Source organism: Cariama cristata, unplaced genomic scaffold (assembly GCF_000690535.1).
Source record: "Cariama cristata isolate BGI_N322 unplaced genomic scaffold, ASM69053v1 scaffold21715, whole genome shotgun sequence".
In the NCBI taxonomy this organism is placed as follows: Eukaryota; Metazoa; Chordata; class Aves; order Cariamiformes; family Cariamidae; genus Cariama; species Cariama cristata.
The window spans coordinates 31,992-58,071 of record NW_009619571.1 but is presented as its reverse complement, the minus strand read 5'-3'; the positions used below and the strand labels follow the sequence as shown (position 1 = coordinate 58,071).

The 26,080-nt window shown below is 41.2% G+C and overlaps 1 protein-coding gene across 1 annotated transcript in view; it reads right to left on the bottom strand.

The window, feature by feature from the left end:
• Window positions 1-22,241, bottom strand: part of DUSP16 (dual specificity phosphatase 16) — a 29,457-nt gene extending 7,216 nt beyond the window's left edge. The window contains exons 1-3 of the mRNA XM_009701307.1: window positions 22,011-22,241; window positions 20,668-20,806; window positions 5,295-5,458 (exon numbers count right to left, since the gene is read on the bottom strand). Of these exons, the coding sequence (XP_009699609.1) occupies window positions 5,295-5,458; window positions 20,668-20,806; window positions 22,011-22,241 (534 nt within the window). The remainder of the gene's footprint in view (window positions 1-5,294; window positions 5,459-20,667; window positions 20,807-22,010) is intronic.
• Window positions 22,242-26,080: the final 3,839 nt, after the last annotated feature.

The window sequence follows — 26,080 nt, the reverse complement described above, 5'->3', positions numbered from 1 at the left end:
CAATCTGATTTTAATCCTTTTGCTTTTATAGCAATTATATAAAAAAGAAAAGTTATGTCAATCCATGGGAGCAGTAGCAAGAATGAATTCTTACACAGCAGATTTCAACTGGAGATCTACCAGTGTGAAAATACAGTCATGAAGCCAAATGGCCGCTTCTTCCCCGTATGTATTTTTTCTGCAAGCATAAAGATGTTTTGGTGAGGAGAAACAGGGATATGGCTATTTAGCTGAAGAGTCAGAACTCTACCTTGTTCAAATCAGAGCAGTCTAAATAATACGTGATGTGGAGTACGCAGGCACACCACGCGCCTGGTACGGGGTGGATGTAGAAGGGATGAAGACACGCACAGAGGTATACGCATGCATAAATTAAATGTTCAGTGAGAACAAAGGACTGCAGGGGAGAAGGGACGCTACATCCGTCATTTGTAGAGGAAAGGGCATGAAGTCCAGCCAGTGACGGCTGCAAACAAGGAATTTACAGGAATTTCTGCTAGCGAGCTGAATTTTGTTGCCTGGAGCAAAATGAGCAGCTCCTCCAAACTCTCACCCAAAGTCCCCTCACATCAGCACATGCAGAGGTACCTGAAGGTGTGGGCACCTTCAACTAATGAACATACAACAGATCATAAACATAGCCATCCAAGGGGAAGAGGAGATTATTATTATCATGATTAACCAATTATGTGCAAAGCAAATCAGCAAAAATATAATTTGCAGCAATAGTCAAAAAAAGACAGAAAGAAAGAAAAAAAAAAAGGGCTGGATGTGTTAAAGTAAGTTCTCAGCCTTACTGCTTCTGACCCTGCCGGCTTCCTAGGTCCCACTCCCAGTAAAGCTCAGCTCCTCATCAATGACAACAAATGCCAATATATCGCTGGGTTCCCCCTCTCTCCTTTCCTTCACATCTCCCCAGTTCAACCAGCAAGCCCCCTTCAGCCCTGCAGGCCTTTCACAGCCAACTCCGTTGCACCCTCCTTTACGACACTCAGCTCTCCTACCCCGATAGACCTAAGAAGTTTAAAAGCAGGAGGGCTGTAAGAAGTAGGGGATGAAGGTATCACTCACAAACTGACTGCCACGATGCACGTTTCTTTCAAATACAGTGAAGGGGTGCTGGCAGGCTGTTGAATTTAAAGAAGAATAGAAAACCTTATTATTTTTTTTTGAAGCGTAAGCACTGTTGGGCCGCACAGTCCAACCATCACGATTCCACAGTTACGCAAGGTTCTTGATGTGGAATTGATTATTCAAATGAGAACCAGGAGGCTGCGGATGCCAAGTCTGAAATCTCCGAGCCAAAAAAACACCCAAAAAGGTGTTAGTGCTTGTCTTCGAGACTAAGGCTAAAGAAAAAAGTTATGCTTCCTCCTGGTCTAAAGTATCAATCATTCCCTGTGCAACACGCTCCGATATAATAACCATAACAGTGCCTTCATTGTCGGGCACCCAAGAGGAAGAAGTAAATTACGATGGGAGGAAGATCCAGAAATCCTAATACTAACAACTTTGTGAAAAGAAGGTAAATGCTCTTTTGTCAGCTTATTTACATTTTATGACTTGTTTAATCTGAAAATTAATGGCACCCTAACATGTTATTTTGTTCCAGGAAATAAAATCCAGTTCTGGAAGAGAAGAAAGAGAATAGTTATGTAAGTAGCACACAGAGAGTTTTACAGTTGAAATGCTGGTGCAAAACGTGAGATGTAGGTAGGAGGCTCGTTCAGGCCCATAACCACAATACAGATTTTTTTTTTTTTGTTACACTGACTTTCCGAAAGGACACCGTCACTCCCGTGTAGGTAAGGATTTAGTTTGCCTCTCTTTTACAAAGAGCAACAAAGATCATCTGTAAAAGTAAGTACCCTCTTGCCATGCCACCAATACAGCACACAGAGAACCACAGTATTATCACACCGACACCCCAAAACTGAAACAAACTTTTCTGTTAGAATTTTTACGAAGACCTTTTATGAGGTTTTTAGTATTTCAACACTGCAAAAAAATATTATGAGTGGTTTTGGAATTAAGCTTTTGGAAAGAAATCTGTAAAGCAAAAATATAAAAAAAAATCTCCTCAGACTTTTCTGAAGTAATCGTTAACTTTGCTAAAGGACACAAACCAAGCATTTGTGTTTGCATCTGTTTCGTAAATAAAGCGCTATCAGCAGAGGTATTAATGGCAAATAGCATCAAAAGGTCACAAACGCAGGTTGTCCTGCAACAAGACAAGCACTTCCCTACCCATGCACTCAGAGGTAAGCTCATAAAGATCCTGAAAAGATAAGCCCCTCTTGATGAAACGTGCTGAAAATTCGCATCTTTAAATTGTCAGGTTGAACAGTACTGCAGATTACGCGTTCTTTTTGCAGATATTTGAGACATTTTAAATTTTAGAGAAATTGATATGTCTGGTCAATGGAAGGAATCATGGGAACTCACCAACAGCATTTGAAGGCAAAAATAAGGTCAATGTATACAACTACATCTTAAGAGTTTTGGGAATCTTCCTAGAATTTTTCAGAAAATTATTTTTAAAAAATCTGGACTTGAATAAAAAAAACCCTATTCTAATCTTAATAGAAAGCTGACTTCTTGTCCCCAGCAAGGCCATTAAACCAGAGCATGAAACTTAACCACTCACCAGCTCCTGGACTTTCCTAACAGAGACAGAACTTTGCTACTTATCCCTGTGTTTTGTTTCTTGCCCTCCCCTTTTGAACGTTCTTCACTTCCCAGCTTTCTTACCACGTGTTGGTATTTCTGGGCACTCAGCGTAGTAAGAGTCATCCTCCTTGCTTTTCGCCCATACCCCTCCGTAGGATCCAGGCTTCTAAGAGGTAGAAATCGTTTGTTCCCATACCTTCTTTAGGTTAATAAAGGTACCAATGTTAAAAGATATTTTGGATTTTCCACAGGCAGTCACTGAAACTGAAGAGGCAGGGTAAGCCACCAACACTAAGGTCGACTTCAGTTCAGTAAACAAGTGACGTGCTCAGAATAAAGCACTGCCTTGCGTTTGTTCAAAGAGGAAAAAGGTACAAAACAACAAATAGATCTGAAATCATAAGATGTGTCTTTGTCCTGAAGTGGGTAAGAAATCTAAGAGGTATTTTAGTTGTCAGTGGAAGAACTTCCAAAAGATTGGCCGTCAAGGATGACACCAAGCAGTAAGAACTTAGTGAACTTTCTGTGGACTGTATGCTGTCGTTTTTGTGGTTCTCCATACAAAACAGGAAACAGTAATCCTTGATAGTAACTTCTAAGAATACGCGAGGAAGCACAAATCTGACCAGCTCCTGGGGGTCTTACATTAATTCTAAAGTATCTGCAGCTGCAGGGCTTCCTTCAATGCATGCCGAAATAATACCCAGACTGTAGGTTAACAGCCAAGAGACCCACCACCAGCTCTAAACTCTTCCTGTAGCCGGCTCTGCCACACTCGAGGCTCACCAGGAGCAGTTGTGGTTTTAGCCTCCTCCAGCCCTATAATGAAACTCCTGACCGCCGCTACCACTTGGATTCCTTTCCTGGTGAGGCACACATGCTGTGCCTGTGCCCAATACCTGTCCACAGGCACCAATTTCTGGCAAGGAAAGGGAACAGCCTCTTTCACCCCTCTGGCATTATTCACCACTTAAGAGACACAGCACCAGAGTTCCAGCCACATCCCAAACGAAGCAGCACATCCCTGGCCCTGGAGAAGAATGAGGAGAACAAGTTGCCCCCTCACTCCCACTGTGACCTAGGATAGCACTTGCCATTCACACATTGAAAAAAACCAGCTTTCTAATACTCTACCATTGAAAGCAAGGACCTTTTTTTTTTTTTTAATTACTTAGTTCCTGCTGGCTTTCCTCTGGGGACCACAAATTACTTGTATGGTAGGAAAAGTAATAAGCTGCTTTGACATCCATCATAAGTAAATCACGTTTGAATTGCTGACTTGCTACCTGGCAGCAAAGGCACAGAAGACTTTAAAGGACAAAGTAAATACAATGACTGCTGACTATCCTCCGTATAAAAGATTTTTCTGTGGGCTCTGTTAAAGCACAATTACCTTCTATGTGATTGCTTGTGTGTCAAAAATCCCCTTAAAACAATGGTGAGAGATCTAAAACCTGTTACTCTAAAGCCTATTAATGGCCAGACTGGGATGGCATGAAAGTAGAAGAAACTGGTGAAAAATATGATAATGGTCAAAATACATGAATTTGATCCAATTACAGGGCTATTAGGATAGTGCCTGTTGTAAGCTTTATACATGGATAAAAAGCATACACATAAGCCTTGCACACAAGAAGGCAATACGCTAGGGTGAAGCGCGCCTCCCCTCTCCCCCATCCATGTATTTAATGCCAGCTGATGAAGGCTGCTGGAGATTGAACTAACGAACAGGACTGTCAGATAATATGGGAGCCAAGAGAGCACATGCAGCAGAAATTATAAAAATTCCCTTGTGAAGGGACCCAAGACACAGACTGTAAGCAATATGAGTTGGTCTCCTCGTGGAGGCAAACATCTGTGGATATACATAGGAATAGAGACCTGTAGCAGTCTGAGACAAGCTCTCTTAAGACATCTGATAGTCCAGCACCCTACAAGTGCTACATTTTATGACTTTGCTGGCTATTTTAAGTATATCAAAATGTCCTGGGCTATTCTTTAGGAACAGAAATTATTAAAATGAGCATGTATTTAGAAACACTAAAAGTTTCTTAGTGCAGTGCTACCATAAAAGCCCATTTTAAATGACCTCACCGATTATCCAGATCTGAGCATTTTATTAGGTGTACAAGGATTTGTTTGCAGCAGTCCCTTGTTATACAATTCATGGTATGTAAGTGCTATTTTTTCCAGCACTTGAAGGAAATACTAAAACACCAGACCATCTTCCTTTGTCCTACTGTAACCATTAATATAACTGTGTTAACATCCAAGACCTGCCAAACCAAACCAGTAAGAGCTATGGACAGGGATGTACCTGACCTGCTGTAATGGTGGATTTGGTAAGTTTGCTGTTGGTTGATAGGTTACTGAGGAAGGTATTCTGTGAGATGAAGGGGAGAGAAGACCCAGTTTCATATTACATGACACGTGGATTAATTCTATGGTCTGCATATCATTAGTTCTCACATAGCTCTCCATGGCTTATGCATAGACGGCGATTACCTAGATCTACTTTAGATGTTTTATAGCCGTAATGATGCAGTATGATAGAAGCATGGACAAAGACACACGGAAGTTATATACTCATCCAAGTAAACAACAGGCACACCCAGAACGCTCACCTTGTTGAGGACATCCCGCTGACACCCGAGATAGAGATGAGGCAGGATTCTGGTCGGGCCAATGTTGGAGACAGGTAGGCAGGGCTGAGAAATGCAAGTAGGGACGAGCGTGGATTTTCCTTCACAGAGACCGGGGAAAGAGCTGGAGAATTCAGCAAACCCACCTGCGAGAGGAACAGCGTGTATTTAATTTACGTGCAGTGTTGTAGGCATCGGTGCCCATAGCCGTTCTCGGAAAGCAGCATTTTTTGCAGGAGATGAGGAGGCATTAAGGGGCAGCAGGAAAGCTTTAACGGAGGTTAAGGCTCTTCTGGAGGTACGATGACTGTGCAGCAGGCAAGGCCTGGCTGCATATTCCCACTCTGCCTGGAACGTTTATTTCTCTCTCCCTCCATTCCTCAGAAGTTTTTGATGCTTCTTCCCATTCTTAATGATACATGGAAATGAGACTTTAAAAAAACAGCCACAACACCCACCACACCAAAAGCGCACATACCTTTTCCTCTGCCCCAGCAAGCTGTTTTCTAAACATCTCCTTCTCCTGTCTATAATTAGACTTCATTAAGAAGGAGTCATGTTTACTCAATTTGGTAAAATCATCAATGTATAGTTATTAATGTTTGCTTTTAAAATCCTACATTATTATTTTCTCTGCTGCTCCATAATTAATATATTTCATCCAACACACTGGAAGAGATTTCATCTTTCAAAACCCCACCAAGCCAAGGCTTCTCCATCTCAAGGGGGAACTACAGAGGAAGACTTCACCCAGCCATGGACTCCCCTAGCAAATCACCGCAAGTCTCCACTCCTTTTACCGCTAGCTGGTTCTTCATCTCCAAGTTATTAGGCCCTGTCCATATTATGGCTCCAAAACATTTTCACTACCGTTTCTCACCACTTTCTCACCACTAGAAAACTAGAGTGGAATGACTGGTAACACATTTAAATCGACCTAAAATCCTAGTGGCCATCAAAACTGCTCCTTGGCTGTTTCCCCATCAGCATGGCACAGTTGCTATGGAACGCGAAGGGAATAAAAAGCGGGGCTGAGACTTCCCTAGACACAAATACATACAACGCAGCTGAAGCTCCATTTCTTTTTCTTGCTCGGCTAGTTCCTGGCTTCCCTCCCATCACAAGGGCTGCATTATGAATCTGTGCTACCAACTGTGCTCCAACTGGCCTCACCCTCCCAACAAAACCAAAGAAACCTCCAGTAACGAACTTATACTTTGACTAAACACATTCTCACAAAAGCTAGCTAGCTTTTTCCAAGCCTAGGTAAACCCCAAGCTCAGCTCATGCTCATACTTCATCTTCGCAAACTAGTCTGAAGAACGGGAGGCAGTAGCCGCTTAAATCAGCATGTTATAGGCTTCTCTTGACCGTTTTCACCGTTTAACAGCCAACCAGTAAAGGTGAAAGTCGCGAACCACAGTGAAAGTCCCCAGCTATTTCCTCACATTAAAGCATAGAGACAAGCGGAATTTTAACTGAAGGAAGAGTAATTATAACCTGTCCAGAATGAGGCACCTTTCTATCACCAAGGAAGTGAAGTATTAACGTGCTAAATCTGCCAAGTGCTATGTTCACTATTATTACAGTTTGAAGATGTGAATTAAAATTATTCAGCAATAAGATAATGCACTGTCTTGTCAAGGCTTGCGTTACCATTGCCTGAATAATGCCTATTCCTTGGATTTTAAAATCTGTATCTTTAGTAAATGTAGAAAAGGTAATAGCCACGTGTGTATCAGCCCATTTTATCTGATAAACCAAACAGCAGACAAGCAGATTTCAGAACAAAAGCTTCATGACCAGCGATTCCTGTTCAGTCTCCCAACTTACCAAAAAAAAAAACAATGCCCATTTTATCTGATAAACCAAACAGCAGGCAAGCAGATTTCAGAACAAAAGCTTCGTGACCAGCAATTCCTGTCCAGTCTCCCGACTTACCAAAAAAAAACCAATAAAAAAAATCACTTGTCTATTTTGTTAGATAAGTGATTTTAGACAACTATGACAATGCTTATCATGAGAATATGAGGCTGAGGTTGGACTGACGCCGCTAAGCGAAGGCACTGCGCATCACAGAGCCATACCCCTGAACTGAAGGGCCTAGGCTAGGGACACAGGACAGGTTTGGCTCCAGGATTTTCTGTTCCTGTTAGCTGAGATTCCTCCTCCTGGCATCACAACCTCCCTGTTCAGGAGCACAGATGCTGCTTCTTCACGGTATCAACTGAATGACAGAAGGAGTTTGCAAAACAATTCTCTCGCATACTTGCTAAATTTTCTTCCGTATGGCATCATGTTTTCCCCTCTGTTATAGGAAGCGATCCTTGAATTTATAGGCATTATATGCCTCTCGGATTACATTTAATGTAAGATACGGTGCCCAGCAGTTCCTTGAGAGGTTGGGGGAAGAAGGGGAAATGAAATTCAGTCTTCTGTTTCATTTGCTTATTCTTTATTTCTTGGGAAGCTTGCTGGCTGTTTTCTGACACAGCTGGAAACAGAGAAGTGACTCTTCTTCCTTACAAAGCAGCAGCACGACCAAAGATTTTACATCTGTGCTTTCTTCGCAAACGACTATATGGGCTAAGTTCAACAACAACACAAAAGAATTTTCCTAACTACCGATGGATCGGTCTCACTTCTGTATGAACACTGCAACAAGAAATTAAGCAAGAAGCTAATACGCAAAAAACCCGAGATTTTGGGAGATGGAACCCACACTCTGTCATCATAAGTTTAAAAAGTAATTTTTTATTTTATTTTTATTCTAGGGCTCTGTCAAGGCAAATTTTAAGTGATTCAAGATTAGATGCTTCAACACTTCCGCTGGGACATTCATCTTTTCAAAGTCCTGTTTCTTCTTTCTACTCACACTTTCCTAGTAACATGTTGCTTCAGTATCTTTAAAACATGAATTACAACCACAAAACTTTCAAATTGGGTAAGTCTGATGTTATATTACCTATCCTAACACATGCTCCTAAGTGAGTCCTCCTTTCCTTTGAATATATCTTAACCTGGTAGTAGTATCACTAGTGAACTGACTTGAAAAAGCATGACCTTGGTGACTTGTTTCAAATATTAATCTACCTTCCCTGCCATCTTTTATAACCATTTCAAAAAGTTAGTAGCTTTTCAACAAATCTGGCTTTGATTTATGGCATTCACAATAGGAAAAACACGTTCTAAATAGTGTACGTTCAAAAATTGCTTTAAAAAAAACCCACAAATAAACAAAGCCCATACCAACAAAACACACTCATATATGCATCCTGCTAAACTACCGATTTCTTCTAGTGCAACAAATGTAGTATCAGGGCTCTGGAACAACAGGATCCACGTGTACGACTGCTGAGCTGTCGGGTCATTATAAGACTAACTTCTGTTCTAAGGAACTGTACTCATCAGTATTTGTTTGCATTAACTTACAAAATATATCTGTTTTAAAAAATATATAGATAGAGATATTTTTTAAAAATCACCTAAAGGTGTGTAGAACAAAGGTATCTATTTCACATGCCTCTGTTCTCTAGCACAGGTTACGGTGCCCAGGAGTCGCCATGTGTCTACACACAGTCTACGTGAGGAGCCTCTTATGAGAAAAGTGTTTTAGGCACGCAGACTACCTGTACGCTTCTGCTGTAAATGAAGCAGACCATCTTCAAAAACCAAACTTTAAACATTTGGAAAAATTAATTTAGTTTACAGGTGGGAATGCAGAATAGAAAACTGAACCTTAAAAGAAAGATGGAATGGGTTTAGTTTCAAATTCCATAATTTGAGGATGACCTTTGCATCAAGGCAGATTTCGTCTTTAAATCTCCTTACCTACCTCAGTTGGAAAAGGGCTATTGGCAGCACTGTCTAGTTTGATTTAGTAAGAGAAAATACATTCTTCTTCTATAGTTAGTTTCTAAATAACACCCTTTCTCCCACCACTACTCCAGCCTCTGCAAATAATAAATCAATCACAAAAGCGGGGCGGGGGGGGGCGGATAAAAATATCTACAGGTCATTAACAGAACTTTGATGAACGTAACTGGGTCCTGAAAATAGATGACTGACAAATAACTCCAAAATATTCTCTCCTAAATAGCTATAAACCATACGGGTTTTCTGTATTCTTGATGGTGAAGCCAAGCTGAAAGAGCTCTCTTGACATTCAACAGGGTGAAACCACTTCTTGCCCATTTGAATGTTACGGACAGAGGAAAGAGGAAACAGAGTAACTTTTATGTATTATACACGTATCTATAACATTTTGCTCGTGTTTAAAAAGATCTCCCCCCCCGCCCCTGTCCCCCTGGAGGCTTTTTAAGTTTTTCACTCTACTTTTTCAGCTATCGATGAATTAGATCGAAGAGTGTTCCATCACCACTCATTCAATAGCTGCATCACATCGGAAAACCTTGATGGTCAAGCAGGATAAGCAGCACAATGCACCTCCTCCTTCAGTTTTAAACAGGCGGTTGCTTCTGCTATGACTGCACATAACATACGTCATCGTATCCTTTCGCTGGTAGCAAACAGCTAACAGTACTCTTAAAGTCTGTCTTACTTGAGTAATAGGCCCTACCCAAGTTTGAAGGAAAAAAAATCTTTGGGGATGATGAGTTCCACCATTATGGGAGCAAATGAAAGCAGTATGAGCCAGAAGTGATTTCAGACTTTATCATCCAATGTATTTCCCAACATGAAAGAAAAGATATCAAAGTAGCAGTGGTAAATTGTGACATTCAGCTGATTGTCCCTTACGTTTCTGAGACAAAAATCAATTAATTAAACTCTGCTCTGATTTTAGATGATCCATCAGAAGGTTTCAAAGTTCTGTAGCTGTCTCAACTGTCTGTAACTCAGCTCTTGCTTAGGTGGCTTGTTAAAATGAACAGACTGGTGAAACGATTTCAGATTTCAGCACGTTTAACCAACAGCAGTACCGTACCCATTCCAGTGCCGACTTGTTCCGTTTACTTCTTGCGGTTGCGACTCACACAAGAGTTTCTACAAAACCACATTAAGGTGCCAAAAGCTGTCAGTGGTTGTGCAGTCTAAACCTTGTGTGTGCGGCAGACAACCCAGCACCTCCGAGGTTTTTACACTAAAGCCTGCGTTTCTCCTCCACATCCATTAGCAGAAATTTGGCAAGATCCCGTAACCTACTCAATTACCCTGTTGCTATGGCTCTGCAAAGCGGTGACTACAGACTTTTCTTTGATCAAGACACTACCGTTTCCTAACTACGACTGTGATCGTAAAAGGTATGATCCTTAAAGGAATCTTGGTATCAGAAGTTTCAGCTCCCGCCTCAGCCAACTCAGGAAACAAAAATAGGGCCAAACCCAGAAGGGATGAAAAAGTTTCAGCAAACTTCCACAATGAAAGTTATTCTTTCTTATAGATTCATTGCACAAATCCATGTATAAACGAAACTCCCAACCAACTTTGCCAGCAGCAGGAAGAGGAGAGGGAGAGAAGATGGGATCAGGTGGCAACAAGTGATAGCCAGAGAAATATTGATTTGGGAAGAGGTACCTTTCATTAAGGGAACAGAATCCATCCAGATCCTTATGATTATTTAGTTTAACAACCAGCAGAGACAAACCCTAAATTAATACAGAGGAATAACTACTGAGAACCACAAGCATTTACATCAGCTCATCTCTGTTATTTTATATGGAACCAGACCAGGAGCATTCCACCATGCTGGCAGTTGCCGTACCGCTCTGTAAACCGCTACAGAGGTTTGCAAGTGAAAGGCTAGTTAAGCCCTAAGCTCTTGATCTGAACACTTAATACAGAGCTGTGAAGTGCATGTAACATTTTACTGGTGTTACCCAGTGTTCAATAAAACCATTCCAGTTAAATGGCACCATAATAGGACATAAAACTGGCAGGGGGGGGAAATGGTAGATGTTTCCTATGCTCATTCCATGTTATGCTGGTTTCTCTTCCTTCTCCCTGTCTTCATATTTCCTTCAAATAGGTCAGACCACTCAGGGATGTAACCAATCAAAATTAGAAAAGACAGTTTCACAGGAAACATAGTAATTGGGAATTAAAAGCTAAAAGTATTTTTTTTTGCTTATAGAAGACCAAGTACTTGTGAGACTGATTTGGCAAGGACAAGAGCAAAAAAAGTTAAGCAGAAACACCAATCTACTAAAAATTTTATCTTCAAAATGCAGGTGTTGTTCTTCCTTCACATCAACACACATCCCTTCCTCACACAAACACAGGTTACTCAGCTTCGGCTTTAGGATATCACAGCCGGTCCGGTAAAATTTCATCTGCTATTGAGTAGATCAATACCTGCATCTACCCTGCACGCTTCCCCCCATCCACCAGCCCCGTACCCCCTTTGCTCTCTTGCCCTCCACCTCCCCCAAACACCTTTCTCTTCTGTAGGAGGAGAATGCCATTTTCTCCTCCTGCCAGCTTTCAAAGTTCACCTTGAGCAGCTCACCGTTGCTTACATGACATCCTACAGTAACCAGGTTGTTGGCTGGTTGTAATTACCAACGGTTACGTTAGCCAAACAGGCCTGCTTCGGTGACATCTCCCTCATCCACACGTATTTATACATCCTTCCTTTGCATGTTGAATACAGCACAGATGTTCCCTCGTACATTCATCCTATGTCTCAACTTGCACGTATTTCTAACATACAGAAAAATCAATCACGAGGCAATCCTGGTACCTCTTTAAAATTGCTTTTAAAATTACTGTTGAAACAGGCAATTCTGTAATTCCTTTCCATCCTCAACCGTTTGCAGAGATGTGCACCAGAAGTTTTATCCTTAATCATCTAGAGATAGCTGCTCTTGCTAATCAGGCAAGTGCGTACTGACAAAGCGCAGCAAGGAACAGAGACCTGCCTGTACTTCAAGGACAAGGTGGATTAAGGTTGGGTGTGAAATTGAAGTGCAAAAGCTGACGTGCCCACAACTCTGCAGTGAAAGGGAAACACGAAAATAGGGGATCTTCCATTAGGTGTACCTTCCTTTTTCTATACGGCTGTTCAAATATGGAGACAACTCCTACAAAGACAAGACCTCCATGCATATCCAAATTCTAACAGTAACAAACCTAACCAACAAGCTTACACTGCATTTGTTCTGGGAAGATTTCTTACTACTTCTTTGTAAAGGCAGTTATGAAACATTAACTTGGAATGAAAGAAAAGATGAGAAAAGAGGTGTTCACATCACTTCACGTGTTTCCTATGAGCCTGTCAGCTAAAGCTTGAAGGAGAACCCCAGCTATTGTTTTCATGCCCAGAGCCTGGTCGCAAAGCCAAGGCGAAGGGGAGAAGAGATTCAGCTAGAGAAGAGGTTGGTAACCGAGATGAAGGTCTCTGCCACCTTCTCCAACTAACACAGACCAATTCCAAAGGCCAGAAGAGCAGCTTTCCACTTTCACACTAAGCAAATATGTTTTTCAACCAAGTAATTTGAGGGGCTGCAGAACCGAAGAATCCCACCCGGCACCGGTGCCCATCTCAGAGTAGATCCTTGGGATCCCACGGGCCCTTCCTGCCTTGCTGGGGCCCATGCAGCACTGCAGCTTGGTCACACCGGCAAATCCACAACCAGCTCAGCTCAACCCTTTCCCAGAGGAGACACTAATTTGAGGTTCTGGACTGTACCAGTGTTCGTTTCCATAGGGCTTACAAGAACTTCCATTATTTTTTTTCATTTAATTCCTCCTTTTTTCAAACCTTATTGAAGCTAACCAACAAGCCTAAACATCTTTTGTGGGTTCATAGCAGAGAGACAGACAACATGGTAACTCCTATGAGCCTGGCTTCCCTAAAACTTCAGGCTCAGAAAAGCCTACGGAGTGTTTTATACAACATCCCTGCAGATCCAGCCGGCCCTGCAGCTCCGTGTGCCTCACATGGGATGCACAGAAAGATCCCGTCCTGTGCTCCTGATGGAGATGGAGGAGACAGTGAACGTGTCCGGTTTTCACTGGTCACGGAGTCTGCTGGAAGAGCCCAAGGACAGTGCACACTGGTAACAGAGCAAACTCTGGCATTCCTCTGAAGGGCCATTCCAATCAGATACTGCTCCTTTTCCCCCCTGCTTTGGATTCTGACTGTTTACAAAAAGCCAAAGGGAGGAATCGGTTTTCTTCAATGAATTCTTGAAAACAGACTAGAAGCAACTTCCTACCTTTTCCTACAAGACCTAAACGTCTGCCAGTTCATCAGTGTTAACTCAGCATCAAACACAATTATTTTAAAGCCGGGAGTGGAAAAGGTCTAAGACCCAAGTGATGAGTCAAAAAACAAAGACTACATGCATGTACTAGGAAAGGATGACAAGGAGGAGACTTTGAAGCTTGTGGATTTGACAGACGATTCCACCACCTCCCTTAAAACGAAGAAGGAAATTCTGGATAAGGGCATTAATTATTCATATTTTTATATAGCCATATACTAATAAATATTCTGTTGCTACTCCTTTTTAAAGGAAAAGAATAAAAAAGAAGGAAAATTTGCAACTACCTCTACAACATAATATTTAGACTCTATAATTTTAAGTAAGCCTTACCAACCTTCCGTATTCATCAAAGAGATGCAGTGGAGTACATTCATGGTTAGCTTTTTTTTTTTACCCTCCCTCTTCTAATAGCAATTTAGAATTTGTTACTGTAAATACCGATTAGTGCCAGGCACTTAACGTAACGTTACTGAAAACTATGTGCCAAACCCCAAAAAACCCCACCAAACAGCACTATAGCAAAGAGAAAATATACAAATCCCTAACTTTAACTTTTACTTTGCCTCAAATCAGATCAGAGGCTCTTAATGCTGTGACTTTGCAGCACTTTCACAGTCGCATTCCCATCGAACATTAAAATCTTTATCTAAAAGCTGCAGTACAGATTTTTCCCTTGCCGTAAGGAAGGAAAGCTGTAAACTTTCTGACTCACAAGTTTTATGAATCTACAATGTTTCCACTCTGTTTAAACGAGCTGCAGACCTCCACAGGCCATTACAATTCACGCATTCCAGCTCAGCTCCACAGGGATGCTTGCCATTTTCCATTGCATAAGCTCAGGCTGGAGAGCCCGGTTCGGAGCGCTGCCATCCCCGCGCTCCCCTTCCCGTCCCCTCTCATCGGCCACGGGGAGTCCTTCCACAGGACTCCGACTTTCACGGTTTGGGAAAGTTAGGGGTGTTTTTATTATGGCGGCGTTCAGAAAGTGGCCCCGTTATGCCAGGTGTTTTACAAGCACAGTAGCAAGGGAAGTTCTTTGCCCTGGAGGGTTTCTGCCTTTGGTAAGACAAGGTTAATAGGCAGGTTAAGCAAATAAGGTTTGGGGGGGTGGGAATGGGGTCACGGCCCCCCTCCCACCCAAGTGGTATATAGACAAGTCAGATTAACGACAAGTAAAGAGAGCATATTGGACACTCACGCTTGCCCTTTCTGCCTTTAAAGGAAGAAAAGTAATAAAAATACCTTCATCGTAATTTCAGTCAATTAAGTTTCACAAGCATCCAGAGGTATCCAAAACAAAAGCAAACTTAACGAGTTATTCTTGGGTTTGAGAAATGTTATGAGAGCTCCACACTAGTCAAACTTTGCTCGCCCTCAAGACAGCAAGTGGATACACATATGAAAGTAATAAAGCCTACTCCTGTTCTTCAAGTGCTTAAAACAATCATGGCACTAAACGAACACTCAAAACTGCGATTTAAGTACAAAGGGTGGGAGGATGTTCGCAGAGGACTGGCTGTAGCCGAGGGTACTAGTTTTTCTACGCCCTCATTAAAAATTGATGGAGAAGGAGACTTTTGAAGAGGGTGATTCAGAGCTAAGCTCCTCTCTCGCTCTCATCTCCTCCCCACCGACGCTGGCTGTACTCCATGGGTTACGGGACCATTTGGGGAACACTGCACTCCCTTGGCAAGAGTTTTACCGCTTTCAGTAGAGACTTGTTTCTAATGGCATCAACCGATCGGAACATCAGGAAAGCTGGCATCATTGCATAACTATCCTTCCTTCTCTAAACACCGGCAGGACATTTAACAGCTCGTTCTCGCTGAAATTATTTCAACTTACAGATAACATGATTATTTTAATCAATGACCACCATTTGAAAGTGTGCTCTTCTCCTTGACGCACTCCACAAAGACTTACGTAGAGCGAACGCTCAGAACTTCAGTGAGCCACAACCAAAAGTCATTAAGCTCCACATCCAAATGTTAAAAGGTGGCAGGATGTTAGACAGGAATTTATCAGACACCACAAACCACAGCTACCTCATGTCATCTTTCAGTCCCCGCTGGGTACCCTCCTATTTGGCATATGGGACTGCAGAAGTGGGGAAGAAAGCTCAGTCCCGTAGCCATGGTCACTTCAGGAGACAGAAATGACCAGCTCTACCTATAAGAGAATATTCTTAAGATTTCCTGCTCCTCTGCCACAAAGCATGGTTTTTCTGGTGACAAAGCAGGGAGAGAGCACTGGGCTTTTTTTCCATCCAGCTTTGCTTTAGGCAAGTAGAGCCAACACAACGGTAAATGTACCCGAGAGATACTGGCATCTTTATACTAGGATTCCTTTAAATGGGGTTGCAATTTCAAGTATTTTTAAGAAAAACGCCAGCATAAACAAGACTGTACAAGAGTTCCTGACTTGTCTCCTTCTCCTTGCATCCTCCCTGTAAGTCTTCCATTTTGTACACACACTTTGTTAGGTGTGGGAGAGGTCAGAGAGAAACAATTTGGGAAGTTTCAGCAAAAACACACCTTTTGCAACAGGCCCTGGCTAATCACTCACTATTTTGTTTCCAGGACCTTCACCCAGCCTCACTGAACTCCTTCTGTCTGCTGTTGCTTTATGTACTCACTCAGCTTATGACTTCGTTCACTATCCGCTGCGTATGTCACCTGCATTCGTCACTGAATAGAAAATTATTAATTTATGTCTTTCTGCTTATCATGGTAGGTTTGTGCTCTGTAGAAGCTTATCAGAGAGCTCTTGTGAAAGCAAAATCCATTAAATCCATTAAATCACATTACTGCCAACGTTTTTCAGAGGCAGAAGGGTAGCAAAGATGAGTAGGCAATTCACCACCTGGGCCTCGGTTACCTGTCAACACCACTTTTTTACATGGTGACTGTACCCACAGTCCAACCACGGTTCTGGGAGGAAGGCTCCCGAGCTCGGTGCTCAGCGGTTCTGCATGTCAGATGCAGGTTTCATGCTGGGCACCTAGAAAATCTCTAATTCTTTATTAGTAATTCTCTGAACTATGCAGATAACCTGTGTAGCAAGTAGCACACAGAAGTTTATGGACCCCCCTTTGTCAAGACAGCGGTCATCTGACTGAAGGATGGCAGCTTTATCTCCAACCACAAAGCAAGTGTTCTACAGACAAGATTTAAGTATACATAACCCCGATGACATCTACCAATGCTACTGAATAAAAAGCACAGCTCCAGTGGAACGCAGCCACGTACAAATCTACAGCTCAGCGTACAGGCACTGGGGGGGGTAAAACTGTACAAACAATTCCAGAAGCTCACAAAAGGCTTCCAGTATCTTTAACTCACCTTCTGCCCATACACTTTATAATCTGGTACGTTATGTACGTTTTCCATACTGGTTGTTCTCTGCGGCATTGAATACTGCAGTACATCAAGTCTAAGTGGCAATTCAGTCACTGACAGAAAAATACGTCCTTCCTTGTTTGCTGGCAAAACACACTCTGGTCTTGCAGCACTAAAAACTTCTTAGAGAGTTCAGTGAAACTGTTTCTGTGATCCTGCATTACAGTACTCTGAAGTTTAGCTAGTCCTTGGACATTTACCATGGCTCCATATCCACCTGAGGACAAGAATTCTTGCTTTTGGTTTCAGTTCAGAGCCAGTACAGCATTTCTCTGTTAGGCTATTACAATTTTTAATGTCAGGCTGGAAATACAGAAAGGTAGGCATTACTTTTTTTTCAGAAATCCTTCTGTTTAGACTGAGTCTTCTGTATTAAAAAAAAAAAACAACCAACCCTCTCTCCCCAAAATAGAAAGCTATGCTTCATCTTCTTCACAGGCAACATTTGAAAGGTAACCATCACAACGACACGTGTGCTTGCATGAGTAGGAGTAAGCCAGATTAAGAGAAGCAGGGAAGAGCAAGTGTTTTAGGAAAGTAAAACATGGATGATTTCCATTGGCATAGTGGAACAGAATTTAAGCAAGACTCTTGACATTTACCACCTTCATAATGCTAATTCAAGCAAGAATCAGTAGTCTCTCTTAACTGTTTCTGCAGAGCAAGCAGAAACAGCATAAAAATACCGCAACTAGGAAAAAGACTCCATGAAAGTAAACCCAGTTCTCAAAATAGAGGAAGAGAAGGAATCAAGTCACATCCCTGTGTTTAAATCTTATTTAACACAGCAGAGTAGATGCAATAATGGGAGTGAGGTTAAGCCTTCAGTACCCACATTTCAGTATTTTGTGCACTGTTAAAAAATTAAGAACCAAAACAAATATTTAAATTCCTGAAAACATTCCCCACCAGATTATGAATATTTTTATGAGAGCTTAAACTAATTGGTAAAGGTTCCTTTGAGGTCTTTGCATTACTTGCTTCAATGAAAAACAACCTCCAGGGTAGAGCATACCTTTACGCACAACCTAAATAAAAAACCACCTCACTGAGTGCTCAGTAATGGGGGGGAGGCAGGAGGAACAGATGCGGGAATTTCAGATATTTGTTAATTGCTCCTTATTCTATCCCAACAAAAAATATTTTCCTACCCCGAAATGTTTATTTAAGGTCACTATTTTAAATAAACCAGATTGAGTGGCATAGGGAAAATTCAAGTCCAAAGGTTTTTTCCTTTTTACACAGTGCACTGACCCCTACTCTCATTATGGGCCATAAAGGTTTATGAGAGTTCGTCATCAGCTTGCTGAGACAACATATTTTATCTAGTTTCCTAGAGCCACGTATCAATAATCTCCGAGGAACTTGCCATAAAATCAAATGTAGCACCTTCTCCTTCACCCCACATCCCAAAAGGTTTCTTTCGTGTGTGTATTTGTTAAGTAGCTAGCTTTTTAATAGATGTAAGAAAACTACAAGACTGTGAAATGCATTTTCTTATGTAAGCATTAAAATCAGAGCAAACTCCTTATAAAAGAAGGAAATGCTAGAGAGCTGAAGGAATAGAGTTGACGTTAACTACTACTGATTTATCTTAGTTGGGTATATTTCCTGAAATAAGCACTTACCTGTAATAGATCAGTAGTAAACACTTGCCTTACATTTCCCTTTTGTTCTTATACTCCTCTATCACTGGTTTTAAAGCCATCAGTTCTTTCTGCGTTCGTAAATATCCCCATCACTATCTATTTAACCAAAAATAAGATTAAATTCTCAAATCTAATCTTTGCTAAGAGAAATGCATTTGACATGCTAAAATAAAAAAATCTTCCTTTCTATAAGGAGAGTTTTAACACATTTTTCCCTTCCTTTCTCTCTAACACCCAAACTAATCCTTACCAGCTGCACGTGGCTAAGTTCACCTCAGCTAGCTAACGTGCCCTAATATCTTGCATGTGGTTTAAATTGCATTTTCAGTTTGAACAGACAACTGCCAGGTGCTAGAAATCGAAACAAAACAATTTCTCATAGCATCATTATGATACAGGCAACTGGTGTTTGCCCAGACTTTGCACTGGGGAGCTGGGGAACCCTCCTCTTCCTCCTACTGCCCATTCCTACAGGAGCCACAAACAAGTCTGAGGATGGAGACACTCTGACCACCTCCTCCACAGAGTCCAGAAGAGGAAAAAGAAGATCAAGGCCATGTCTCACACAACTCATCTATAGAGGGACGTTTTGTGATACTCTCCTTTGCTTGGCCTCATTAAGGATGCCCCCCAACTCCTCCTTGCCATAAGGTCTAATTCTCAGTTATTGAAGAGCTGTGCCTCTTCCTGGCAGGGCAATTAAGTTGTGAACAGTCTGTATTGCTGCATGGAGCTGTAATATGTGTCTGGTTGTTAAAAAAAAACCACCTCAGGACAGATGAGCAGAGTTGGGTACTCAAACAATAAAACGATTTCTTAAGAGACATGAACTGCTAGATTGGCCTATTTTTTAAATAACAGTTTTAAATTTAAGAGAGTTTTAACCACATATTTCAGCACTCTTACATTAAGCATTTACTGTGCCTAGACACCACACATTTACTTGGGGGCTCATATAGAAGAAGAGTTATTTAATCTAAAATTGTGGCCCACGACCCACAGGTGTAATTCTTACCAAGACAGCAAAGAAAACGGAAGCACCAAACACAGCCAAAGCAAAACCCTACTTAGTTTACTCTAAGTGCAGCTCACATGAGTATCAAATGCACCCGTCCAAGTGCAGAAATTATTCATTTTCTCTGTACTCACTTTCAGAATAGTTTGGGAAAAGTTCTCTCAGTAACACAACCACCTCCCTGTCACTTTCATCTGAAGTCACTACAAACCTCAGTGAAACCTTCTTGCTAAGAGGAAGCATCTCTCTGGAGTTCTTTCCCTTTCCCTCATCATTATTCAGTCTCTGACTGTAGTTTTAACATTTCTCAGAGACTACGTATACACTTCATTAGATCACTGATCGAGTCACTGCAATAGATTTCCTACTTGTATTCGTCATTCCCTCTTCTTTCAGCCCTTGATCTACTTCATGCCCCTCCTTGTTCCTTCTTGTGAACACTGGGTCTACTGTTCCATGACAGAAATAACAACCCAAACGCACATTAACACCAACAAAACCTGTATCAGAAGGACTTGAATTTCTATGGATGTTTTGACCTGGGATTTTTAAAAAAACAAAAAAAAGGGGGAGGGGGGGTGGTGAGGGAGAAGACCTAAGTAGAGTACTACCAGTTAAGGAGCTGAAGTTTAAAAAGTCACACAAAATAATCTCCATAACTCTGGAAGATATATTTCTCTTCTTATTGCAGTAATTACCAATTCAGTAAGGAAGAGATTTTCCTCCTAGCATGTGCAATACTTAACAGACTAGGGAAGCCCATTTCTTTTACTATTTTTGACCCTAAAATAGCAGACATGCATCTAAAAAACTCTGAATTGATTAATTTCCATTTACACAGCACTAATGGTGTAATTTATCCCCTGTAAGATGCAATTTCTAAGCATTATATGTATTGTGAGTGTCACTATATGCATAAAGAACCACAGAAAAAGCTATGCCATAACTGAAGTTTATACCAGCACTGTTGCAAAACTGTGTACACGTCTGCTATAATGATAGCACTTTCTTTTTTCTCCTTATTCAAGCTTCCCCCCCCCCCCCCCCGCCCTTGGTTCATCATACCTGAAAGGAGATACACAGAGCTGAAATTCTTCTCCAGTTTGCCCAGGAGCACAGTAAGAAAGCAGTCGGATGAGAGAGAGGTCACATCTTTAGAGCTTTGGTCATACACCACCACTTCTTGCTTGCAATCAATTTCAATCTGAAAGACAAGTAATTCCGAATAAGACAGGAAGGAGGAAGATAATTAAAAGCACCACATTAGCACCTACATCAGGGGTCCCCCTATTTGCTATGCAGCAGTTCAGATATATAGATTTCTTACAGAGCTGGACACAAACCAGTTTTTATTTTATACTTAATATGCCTGATCAAATTTAATTCCTTTGAGAGTTTGCAAATTGATTATTTGCTCCAAGCTGAAGCACACTCTTCAAATTTCTACCATTAGGTCATTTTACATCACTTGTACAATGCTTTACCTTCTGCTAGGTTGGTTGGATGGTTTAAAAATTAAGCTTTTTAAAAGAAGGCCCTACCTCAGTTTCTGCTTCTGAGGTTTTTGTGTATGAACAGTAGAGAGACCCTAAAATGCCTAAAGCCAGACACATTTTAGCCATCTATACAACTTTATGTATAAAATATGCTTTAGATAATGATAATAATCCTAAAAAGCCTCAGTTTTTAACATGTCAAAGCAAGAATGTAATAGATTATTTTTGTACCCAAAACAATTGAAACAAATACCAATGGATTAGAAAAAAAAAATCAAATCACACACATAGATACACATTAAGTTTAAACAGCTCAGCTATTTCCTTTTCACTGATAACACTATTTTAAAAAACAAACAAATCAACTCCAACAAAAACCACCCAGAAAAGTCTCACATCACCCCCCCTCAACCCAAACAACCAAAACCCATCAAACGACTCACACAAAAAGCACTTTAAACAGCAAGTAGAAGCCAGGATTGACAGAGCTACAGTTTCTTTGCAAACTGTATGACCACTTGCTAAGCAATCCCCACCACCACAGACCCCAAAGAATCCTTCAAAGTTTAGGAGGAGAATGGTTTCTGCCTTAATTATGGACATTTTAGGGACTGTGCTTTGCAAGACAGACGGGAACGCTGAGAGAGTTCTTTCTGAGTGATTTCTAAATCCCTGCCCATTACTCTGTCACTTAGGGGAGAGCAGGCTACAAAGAATCCCAAAGATAAACAGTAGTAACCAATACTCTCTTAGATCAGGTAAGAGCTCAGCAAAACTCAGTCCCCTAGTTCGTTTTGTTGGGGTTTTTTTTTAAAAAAAAAAAAAAAAAAAACCTAAAGAAAAATTATTACAAGTTGCTTTCCAGGCACTCCTTTAAACAAATAGAAGGAATAAGAGGAAAATGACCCTTACCTTGTGTTTTGCTGAATGTTGAATGAGCTCTGTAATCAAAACTTTGTCCTGCTGCAGCCTTCGCTTCATAAGCTTGGAGCAGTTGATGTTGATGGCATCCAAGATGTGGGAGGTATTGTACTCCACAAAGGGACGGCTATCAATCAGCAGCAATTTTTCTGTACCACTCTCCAGCAAAGCCACCAACTTCTCGGCGACAATGAGTTGAGTCCTGATCATCTCATCGGCCATGACAACAATAAGGCCTCTTTCACCACCTCCCTCTCTAATTTGCTGCGATGATGTAATGGCTGTGTACTCAAAGGCTTAGCCACACCATTGTATTAGAAGTGTATGAGGTCATGCTGGTAGTGACTGGCAAAAGAAAAGTTAAACCCATTTTCAGAAAGAGCTCTTCAACTGAATGTCTCCTCCTGCTTCCAGTTGATGTGCCGTTACAAAGGGTTCATTCCAGAAAGCAGCCCCTCACATCTGATTCATCGGGAGATGACTATGGAGTAGCCATTTCACAATTCAAACAAAAGATGCTTTCTGGCTGCTGCTGCATTACATCATTCTTTACCTTTGCTCCCACCCATCAGCTTTACACCGGACTAAGAGCCTGTAAAAAAAGGAAGATATTAAAAAAAAAAAAAAACACAAAACAACCACACAACCATAAACCAGATGAGGCCATGAAAGTTTGCAGAACAAAACATGCAGCTCTGAGGCTAACTGCGCAGTGGTCTGTACAATATAACAAACACGCTCCTGAGAAGTTCCCCTCTCTGCTGTATATGCCAAACACCTAGAGAGAGTATTCGCATCCACAGTCTCTGAATCTATTCCAACAATCTTGCCTGGACAATTATCTTGTAATTCAGGCAACATACCCTGTCTTAATTGCAGACTTTTGTTGCCACTAGCTCTGCCTCTTCACAAGACTTTGTTAGAATATAATTAAGAGATACTGCCCTAAATCATGGTATTCCTTTCAATGGCAAAACTAATTAAATGCATTTCAGCACTTCACCGCTTAGTAAGAAGTTGTAAAATTAGTTAAGAGAGATTTTTAAAGTTTAACGTCTTGGAAAGTATTTCACAGGTTGGGGAACTGAAACTGTGCAAAAGAAAGGACAAAACTTACATCCACCTCTCTCCTTTAAGAACATGGTTGAAGAGAAACCAGAAGAACAAGACACTACATCAGGACACAGGCATTTTATTTGAATTAATCACCAGACATGGGCCAGAGGCCCTGTGAATACACCACGGAAAGGCAAAGCAGTCAGCACTGTCTCTGGCCCTCCCAGAGCAGGTCGGACAGTTACGTGAGATGCGTTACACTTTTCACACGTGCTAAATAGTATCTGAAGCAAACTATACTTATGTAAAATTAGATCCCGACAGCATCCGAACCACACCAGCCAAAACAGCAGAGCAGTAAAAACATCTGACCTATTTCACCACCTATTTGTATTACTGCCTCACAGTTGTCCTCGGGCTTTTCAGAGACTCCCAAAATACTCTTTGATGGAACAAGTCCCTGTAGGAACGCTCCTCAGAAAGGAGCCACCACAGGGCTTCATCCATAAGGGATGTACATGAAAGGACAAGTTCCTCACCTCGTTAGTACAGCAGACTGTTTGGAAATGAGCAATCTGGGCTCAAAGCAGTGCAGGGTAAAGCTGGCTCAGCAAGAAACCACATTTCTCCAGTTTAAGTGTCTCACACCATCACATCCCCTTTTCCTGCTTGGGAAAGCGATTTTAGGTCAGCAAAACCATGCAACACCTCTTGCCCAAAGCAAAGGGCACCTTCAAGTGACTCTTTGGTCAGTTCTGGCCCATGCCACCCAGCCTGGGACCCAAACAGCCTTTGTGTCTCGGCTTTCTGCTGGCTGGGACAATGCAAAGTAACACAACCACCACCAAACTGAAGCAGACAGATGAAGAAAAGAAAAATCCAATTGATTGATGCTCTTGAGCCAGCAAAACATTTGTAAACAGAAGCAAGTTATGAGGATACATTTTCCTGGATTCTTGATGCACATGCAGGTACATATGGGGATGAAGATTTTATATATTTAAAAAAATAGTAATTTTACATACTCAGTTGAACAGGTTCAGCTGGAAAAATTACATTTTACTTATAGTGTTGACTTGCCGCTTCAGTTTGAAACATTTGCTATTTATCTTAATTGCAAGAGAAGTCACAAATTCAAACTACTTTATAGATAGTTCGTTAAAAGTCCCATTACAGCAACAGGTAAGTTGTGTTTAGCAACAGGAAATCCCAGGTCAGCAGATGTTTTACTCATTAGGTATATTATACAAATCTACATATACAAAATCTTAAATAAACTAAATTCTGGAAAAAAATACAAACTTCACTTTAACAACCCAAAAAGGAAAACTGAAAGAAACTTATTTCGTGAGAGTTTCACGTGGCAATACAAGAAAACCACCAGGTTTCACATAAACAGCCATGAGGTTGACAAAACGTGATTTTCTATTTGCCCTGACTCTAGTGCTATAGAGCCAGTGCTTTTAAGCTTGTCCGGATAAATGGAAGCATACAGCAGTGCAATGCATATTGCTCGAAACTACAAAAATTATTGGAAAAATGACTATACCAAGCCTTAACTAAACCTATTTTTAAATAAGCCCAAACCTATCTTTGTGACCTGGGTGGCAGGTGTGCTCCCCCTCAAAGAGCAGTCATCACATACTGGCCTCAGGGAGGTATCCAAAGACTATGCCATTATGCAAGGGGGGAAAAAAAGTGAAACTTGATAGTTGTGTCCATTTTTATTTTTTTTTTCAGAGAGGAAAAACGTATTCTGCCTTTTTTTAAATTTCTCTTAACACGTCCTATCATGAATTCTGATTCTCTTTTATTTGCATCAAAGACTGCCAGCTATCAAACCCACTGAACTCAATGAAAACTTTTCCACTGGCTCTACTGGGAATTGGCTCTAGCTCCTTTGCTAGCTAGACAGTTTGTTCGTGAACTAGACAGTTTGTTTTGATGGGTAAATTGCTGACTTAAAGTCCAAGTAATAACAGAAAAATAAAGCAGCTGAGAAACTTTCAGAACTCTGAAATGGAGGCTGTTAAAAATACATAATCTTTAATTTGCAACTTTCAGTTCAGGTATATTTCTTCTCTTCTAAATGCTTACTAGTCACTGTCTCAGCCTTCACTCTCCAGTGACACAAGTTTGTTTCAGAAGACCCTTAAGAAGAACTCAAACCAGTCATATATGGTGACTGGGGAAGGAACATGTAACCAACATAAGGCAAGTGGGCTATCAGTCAAGAATCCTTTTAAATAACACTATTACCTTAACGTATAGCTATGTGCTCGGTTTCTGAAAGCATTCTGCTCACGGCTTGAAAGTAATAAACTTAACAGTAATGTCACCTCAAGTTATTGTGATTAAAATCCTATTTTGACAGGAACAGCTCCGTTGGGCAGGGGAGGAACAACATCTTTATCAATTACAGGGTTTTGTTCTGTTTCAGTTCTCTCTGTTTCTGGTATTATCAGACTCCGGGACTCTTCTTGGGACCTATCTAAACAAGAGAAACTGGCAGCCTCCTGCTTTAGGTAAACACTAGAGCTCTCCTCCCCTTCCCGGTGACTGCTCTTATCATTCAGCTACTATGAGGTGTTGAAATATCTGTTTCATTTCTAATCACAGATTGTAAAAAGCTAAAATACAGTTTCTTGACTGTTCTCTTTCTCCTGCTATTTGCGACTTAGATTGGAATGGTATGTATTGACACCATAGTGTCTCATAAAATGATGTAATATAACGCTTTGCCCTAAATAGGATATTATGTTGCTGATCTTCGAGCTAGGAAACCATCTTAGTCACAGGATGCTCTACACTGAAATCAGGATTACAGAAAAGTGATCTGTAATCGAGCTATGAGAAGACTGCATGAAGTCATTCACATACACACTGGTAATACTGCACGGCTTCTTCCTCCTTGGAGATGGACTGCAACATGTAGCACCGCTTGTTACCTCTTCTTTTAAAGAAGAAAATTAAACTTTTAACTCACTGTAAAGCTACAAAGACCT